Source organism: Embiotoca jacksoni, unplaced genomic scaffold (assembly GCF_022577435.1).
Source record: "Embiotoca jacksoni isolate LCO1_2020_lvr unplaced genomic scaffold, fEmbJac1.0.p SCAF_20, whole genome shotgun sequence".
Classification (NCBI taxonomy): domain Eukaryota; kingdom Metazoa; phylum Chordata; class Actinopteri; family Embiotocidae; genus Embiotoca; species Embiotoca jacksoni.
Window position 1 is genome coordinate 3,114,114 of NW_027185341.1, and position 6,688 is coordinate 3,120,801.

At 41.5% G+C, this 6,688-nt stretch overlaps 1 protein-coding gene across 1 annotated transcript in view; it reads left to right on the plus strand.

The window, feature by feature from the left end:
• lrp2b (low density lipoprotein receptor-related protein 2b) overlaps window positions 1-6,156 on the plus strand; it is a 37,937-nt gene extending 31,781 nt beyond the window's left edge. Inside the window, exons 66-81 of the mRNA XM_069155586.1 lie at window positions 104-229; window positions 746-889; window positions 997-1,162; window positions 1,441-1,569; window positions 1,860-2,080; window positions 2,297-2,479; window positions 2,957-3,076; window positions 3,391-3,478; window positions 3,640-3,704; window positions 3,826-3,979; window positions 4,188-4,251; window positions 4,415-4,546; window positions 4,900-4,974; window positions 5,175-5,258; window positions 5,418-5,477; window positions 5,754-6,156. Of these exons, the coding sequence (XP_069011687.1) occupies window positions 104-229; window positions 746-889; window positions 997-1,162; window positions 1,441-1,569; window positions 1,860-2,080; window positions 2,297-2,479; window positions 2,957-3,076; window positions 3,391-3,478; window positions 3,640-3,704; window positions 3,826-3,979; window positions 4,188-4,251; window positions 4,415-4,546; window positions 4,900-4,974; window positions 5,175-5,258; window positions 5,418-5,477; window positions 5,754-5,792 (1,850 nt within the window). The 3' untranslated portion in view covers window positions 5,793-6,156. The remainder of the gene's footprint in view (window positions 1-103; window positions 230-745; window positions 890-996; window positions 1,163-1,440; window positions 1,570-1,859; window positions 2,081-2,296; window positions 2,480-2,956; window positions 3,077-3,390; window positions 3,479-3,639; window positions 3,705-3,825; window positions 3,980-4,187; window positions 4,252-4,414; window positions 4,547-4,899; window positions 4,975-5,174; window positions 5,259-5,417; window positions 5,478-5,753) is intronic.
• Window positions 6,157-6,688: the final 532 nt, after the last annotated feature.

Consider the following 6,688-nt stretch of genomic DNA (forward strand, 5'->3'; position numbering starts at 1 on the left):
AAACCACACCCATTGGATCTGCAGAGAAAATGACAGACATGACAAACATGACCAATTTCTGTCCCCCTTCTGAACTCTCTTTCTCGTCTCTCCTCTCTTTCAGACATCAATGAGTGCGATGTTTTTGGTACCTGTCCTCAGGTCTGTAAGAACACCAAAGGCAGCTACGACTGCGAGTGTGCCGCCGGCTACAGGAAGGTGGGCGATGGCAACATGTGCGAGGCTGAGGGTAAGACAACAACAATTTGACTTTTTAAAGAAAATACAGATCCAGTTAACTCGGTGGTATATTGGAATAGATGTGCTGACCTCTCTTAAATTTAATAAAGAGGAACAAGAGGGAGCAGACGCAACCTACCTCTGTCAGTGACCGATTAATGGTTTGATTGTAGCTCCAGTTTTGTTTTCCTCTATTAAATTTGAATTAGTAAAAGTGCGGTTTTGTGGCAAATAATCCTTTATTCTGCTGCTGTTAAAAATGGCCCTTAATCTCATCACCATGATGCAGACCTCATGTTTACTATTCATTATTAACTTTACAATGTACAGTCATAATTTCAATCGTGCAAAACATAACAAACATAATGTGCATAGGAGAGACACAGTCACTCCTACATAAAAGATCTCAGAGAACAGCCTGTTTCCATCATAGAAATGTCTGAGACTGAGCTTTGTTTTCCTGTTTATTTTTAGTTTAGTTAAATGTCAACAACAGGTGAGGTGTAAATATCTGTTTCCCCCACAGGAGCGTCTCCCCTGCTGCTTCTACCAGAGAACATTCGTATCCGGAGGTTCAGCCTTGCGACAGAGTCCTACCACGACTTCCTCCAGGAAGAGGAGCACATCATGGCTCTGGACTACGACTGGGACCACAACAACACCGGATACAGTGAGACACACAGACCAACATTAGATAATACAAGAGACAGGAAGCAGCTGAGCTCACATAAAATACAGTCATGACAAATATCTTCAATCTTATTTGTGTCCTTACAGGCATGGTGTACTACACTGTGGCTGGTAAAGACTCTGCACCAGGAGCGATTAAGAGAGCGTACATACCTTCAGTGGATGATGGCAGTAATAACATCGGCACTGCTGTCGACATCGGCATCAAATATATCACCAAACCTGACGGCATCGCTGTGGACTGGGTGGGCAGGTGGGTTTGAGCTGAACTTATAATTACCTTTCTTTAATTGTTATTTGTCTTGAGCTTCGTTAATCATTTAAAACTTTTTTTTTTATTACAATGAATGGGATGCTCATTAAAGAAAAAAAAAAAATCGAATTAATAAATCAACAATTTTTGTCAATTAAGGTAAAGCACTAGAAACATAGAACATCTTTTTAACATACTGCTTCTTTATAGAGATTTTGCATTTGTCAGAAAGATAGCATATTTGGTGAATAGTTGTGCATTTCTTTCCCCCATTTTAGAAACCTGTACTGGGTAGACTCCAGGGTGAAGAGGTTAGAGGTGGCCATGTTAGATGGACGCTACAGGAAGCATATAGTTAAGACGGAGCTGGGTCACCCATCTGCTGTGGCCGTCAACCCGCGCCTGGGGTAAGACAGACAGAGCTGCTGCCATCATCCAATCTGACTTTGAGTAATTTGTTTTTGTCTCTTTGTGTTGCTCAGTATGAGGGAAAACATTTGCTTGCGAAATTGTGTTTCCACATTTGTAGATTGCTTTCTACAATATAATAAAAACATAAAATGCACGATCAGTCTTCAGCAGAAATGATGGAGCATCTAGCTGCTATGCTGTTGTATTTATTTCTCATGGAAAACCTCAGTAGCAGTCACTTTAACCCACCATGCAGACACCTCTAATATCCGAAATGTTTCTACAGGATGCTGTATTGGGCAGACCGTGGGGAGGCAGCCAAGATCGAGTGCTCCTGGCTGGACGGTCAGGACAGAAAAGTTCTCGTAGGCGACGGTCTGGGTTGGCCCACTGGCCTGTCAATCGACTTCACCAACGGTGACAGAATCTACTGGTCTGACTCCAAGGAAAGCCGCATAGAGTCTGTCCTGCCTTCAGGAGAGCAGCGTAGAACCGCTGTATACATAGGTGAGGATGAGGAAGGACTGTAAACAGAGAGGCCTGAGATGAGACGATACATCTGAGACTGAGACTTTCTCGAGAGGACAACGTGTTCATATTGTGATCATGGTTTTCAGCAATCCTGGCGATGATCCATCCGTATTCCCTCCATTCAGCACCAGTTTCCATCACTGGGGCTCAGTCAAGTTTGTTCACATGTTCCTGCACTTGTTCCTTGTCTAGATGTGAGGAACCCCTTCAGTGTGAGCGTTTTCGAGGACCACGTTTACTGGAGCACTCAGGAGAAAGGCGAGGTGTTTCGACAGGACAAGTTTGGCCGTGGAATCAAGACCAAGCTGCTGACTGCTGGTCCCTGGCTCACCCAGGTGTCTATGTACCAGCAGCAGAGATACAACTCCATCGCTGGTGAGCTGCACACTCATGCATATTCAAATACAATAACAGATGCTGCACTTTTTAAAGCACGTTGTATAATATATGTGTGGGGGGTTGTTTAATATACAGTATTCATCACCCTGAGAGAAAAATGTTTATATTCTATTTTACCAGTGAATTTTCTTTGTAAATGAATAGTTGCCTATTTTCCCTCTATTTCCTTATTAACTGGGTATTACATTAGAATGCCATTTGGCACTATAAATATTGAGTGCTTCAATGCTCAAGATTTGTACGCTTTTTACGTTTCTGGCGTGAGCGATGATGTGCAGAAAAGCAAAATATAACTGCAGGAACAGCAATGATAACATCAAAAATACATATTTGTATTAACCATTGTTATTTGTAAATAATAAAAAAATAAAAAAAAAAACTTAAAACATGTAAGTCATGCTCTTTAGTTGGTTAAAATGAAAGAAATTAAAACTCTTTCATTTGTTCGTGCAGTGAAGAATCCATGTAAGGGAACCTGCAGCCACCTGTGTTTGCTGCGACCGGGTGGATACACCTGCGCCTGCCCTGAGGGCACCAGCTTCCTCCCGGGCAGCAGCACTGAATGTGATGCAGGTAAGAAAATGATTTCACTCAGTATATGTTCTAAAGTTCATTGTTGAAGTTCTATTAATTCATCTGTGACCCTCTTCGCGCATTATCTTGACCTGCAGTCAAATTCACACAGAAGTCAGTAAAGTGGACGAGGGCAGAGATTTAATCGAATCAAGACGTGTGTGTGGGACGCGTTTTAATTACACAAAGAGGGGGCGTCGACAGAAAGTCACACATTATACTACATCCTATCATCGGTTGTGACGTCTCGGTGATGATCATTTTTCTGCCTCAACGGAGTTAAAATGGCTTTCCATGTTTGGATGATTGTTCAGGCTTTGATCCACCACCCACCATGCCGCCTCCATGCCAGTGTCAAAACGGAGGCACCTGCTACTTTGATGACAACAAGGCTCTCTGCAAGTAAGAGTGTGGTTTCAGTCACAATGAGACATGAGATACTGCACATAGTTTTGTAAATACAATGCAGTATTAATGCTTTTTTATTATTTTTTTTATTTAAACAGGACAGGCTTCAATCATACGCAGTGTTATCACAGTAATGTTTGCTTTTTGTTTCACAGATGCCCTCCACAGTGGCAGGGAGAATACTGCACAACCAACGTGTACAACGTGATCGCATCCTCAAGTAAATTTTATTTCCAGAAAAATTAAACGATAACAAAATTCTACTTTTGAAATTCTTAACGAGTGTCTGTGTGTGTCCCTCTTCTCGCCTGCCTTCCTCCGTCCCCGTCCCTCCATGGCAGTTGGAATAGGCATCGGGGTGACGATACTGATCGTGGTTCTGCTGGTTGCTCTGGTCTACGCTTCCAGGATGAAGTCGAACCTGCTGGAAACGTTGCGCAACAACTTGCCCTCCATGCCCAGTATGCCGTCCATGCCATCTATGCCAAGCTTCAGGTGAGATGTTGAGCCAATAGAAGCATCAGTAGATGGTTGTTATTTTCATATATTCAGTATTGGAAAGGTTTATTTCCTAAATCACATGTTGACAGTTTGTGACAAGTAACAACTATAAAATTTGATTAAAAGTAAAAAAAATATGTTTTATTTTTATTTGTTTGTATGTTATTTACAGTTGAATGACTGTTACGTTGGTTATTTTCAGGAATGGTTCGACCCCCAATGAATTGCAATCAGAGACCAGTGGCACGAGGCAGACTTCAGTGGAGGTGAGTAGTAATACTTTTCAACTGCCCAAATAGACCCCTTGACATTTACATAGATTATATGTGTACATGTCTGTCTTTTCTAGTCATTTCTAATCCTCTTTCTGTTAATCCATGTGGATAAACGAAGAACATACCAATACTGCACTATGTTGTCTAATACCAGATTCCCAGTATATCTGTATCCATGGTGGACACGGACGGGAAGAGTTTTGAGAACCCGGCATATGAAGCTGGAGAACAGCTCGCCGCCAACAGCATGTCGGCTGCCACCTCTGCTCCTGCTGGAACAAACAAGGTCGATAAACAAAAATCAGTGCTCCCCTATACACCGTATTGATTTTGCTCACTCGTCCTTTCACTTGGTGGCTGCATATGACATGCCACGTTTCCCCGATGGTATTTTTTTGCCTTGTTCGCTGCTGCAGTGTACAAATTCATTTGAATATTCAGTGTCATTCTTCTACCTTCTGTTTTATTTGTTCTTTGTGGAAAAAAAGAAAGAAAAGAAAAACCTTTTCTTGTCACCTCACCGGGATTTTCTGTCAGAAAGTGTAAACACATGTAAAAACATGACACTGTGAACCGGTGCCACATTGTTTTCTACTTTTTCTGAGCTCAGTTTTGTGACAGTATTTTAACCTTCCTCAGGTAAACATCAATAATCCCTTGTACGTGGATGAAGATCAAGCTGCAGGCGAGCCCACCAGAAGTGCATCCAACAAGGTTTGGTTCACGTTCGTCACCAAGTTTAAAGTCTCACCACATTTGTTTTATTTTAAAGAAAGTCGTACCACATTGAAGAAACACAGCTCTCCTGATGAGGCCCCCTGAGAGTCGAATTTGTTTTCTCGTGTGACGATGTTCATCTAGTCTAACATGTCTTCAAACCTTTTTAAAATGTTCCTGCTTCGTGGGCGTTTCAGGGAGCTTTTGAGAATCCAGCGTGCGACACGGAAATGAAAGATGTCAACGTCACTTCTGCACAACCTGTGGCTTCGAGCACGCAGGTAACCATGGAGACGCGTATCAAAATGTTACACAAGGTTTACCGCTCAGTCGCTGAAACGTGAAAATATGCAAGGAAAGGAAACTAAATATTTAAGTGGACTGTTTGGTTGGAGTACATGTGTGCACTTGTTTTTTAAGCATTTATTTTCTTTTTGCAGCAGCAGTTTGAAGCCGCTGGAGAAGACAGTTTTGTGTCTATCCAAAATCCCACGTACACGGTGAGTCCAGAGTGACTGTGATCACGGAGTGATTGTGTTAGAGGGAGACTAAACGGGACGAACAGGCTGCTGTGTGGATCTTATTCTGACACGCAGAGCTGGAAAGGTTCCGCAAATGATGGCCGTGTGGTCTTGAAATTTTTGTATATCTTTCATTTTAAAACTTTGTAGCTGCAGTTTAAGTTGCAGGCAAGAAGATTTAAATATTGTAACTATATGACATGAACCAGCTTAACATATCTTGATATTTTATTAATCGTTGTGATCTTCCAATAGGAACCCAAACATGCGCCTAATCCTAATTCTGAAGTTTGATGTGACAACTACATCAGGAATTAAACTGAACCACATTTCAGGACTAAAACCTCATTCATTCTGATTGGAGGACAATCGAACACTTACAGACCTGGAACAGATCAACCAAGACATTTTGTAAAAGAAGAATATATTTTGTGTCACCTACAGGTGTAACTTTAATTTCGATGTAGCTATTTGTGTAAAAAGAACAATCTTTTTTTGTGATTTAACATACCTAATATGAGGTCTGTTCAATGAGTGAATCAAAATATGTAAACTTCTCTGTTTATGATTAATAGTTTGTATCTTTTAGTAAATTTTGATTGTGAGAAAGTTGTATCGTAAAAATTCCATTATCATCAGGTTGTGTTTTCCATCACCCTTTCTCCTCCCCCGTAGATAGACACACACACACACACACACACACACACACACACACACACACACACACACACATTCATCCCCCCTTTATTCTTAACACTCAGTCTGTCTCATACCTCTCTTTTTATGCGACGGCGGTTATATCACAGAAGGATCTGGTTTTACAAGACAGAGGCTCCCACTGGTGTTACCCGCTCACTCATCACTGTATCTGACCCACTGGACTAAGATGGAATGCTTTGTCATCATCCATTTAATCACAGCGATGAATTGAGAGTGATCACAGAGCAACAGTAATGATTCTGCTCCTCTTCTCTCCCGCTGTCACAAGTGTCTGAACACATCAAGGCCTCTCTGAGCTGGCAACAACTAGGCCAGCCGCACGAGCAAAGGGAACATTTAAAAAAGACAGATAAGAGGGAAGTGAACAAGTGAAGACACAGAAAATAAAATTAAAAAAAAAAAAAAAGGTGCACTGGATAGGGAGCTGTGAGATTTTGAGTTTCTGTGTTGTGCTTTCATGATGATGTTTT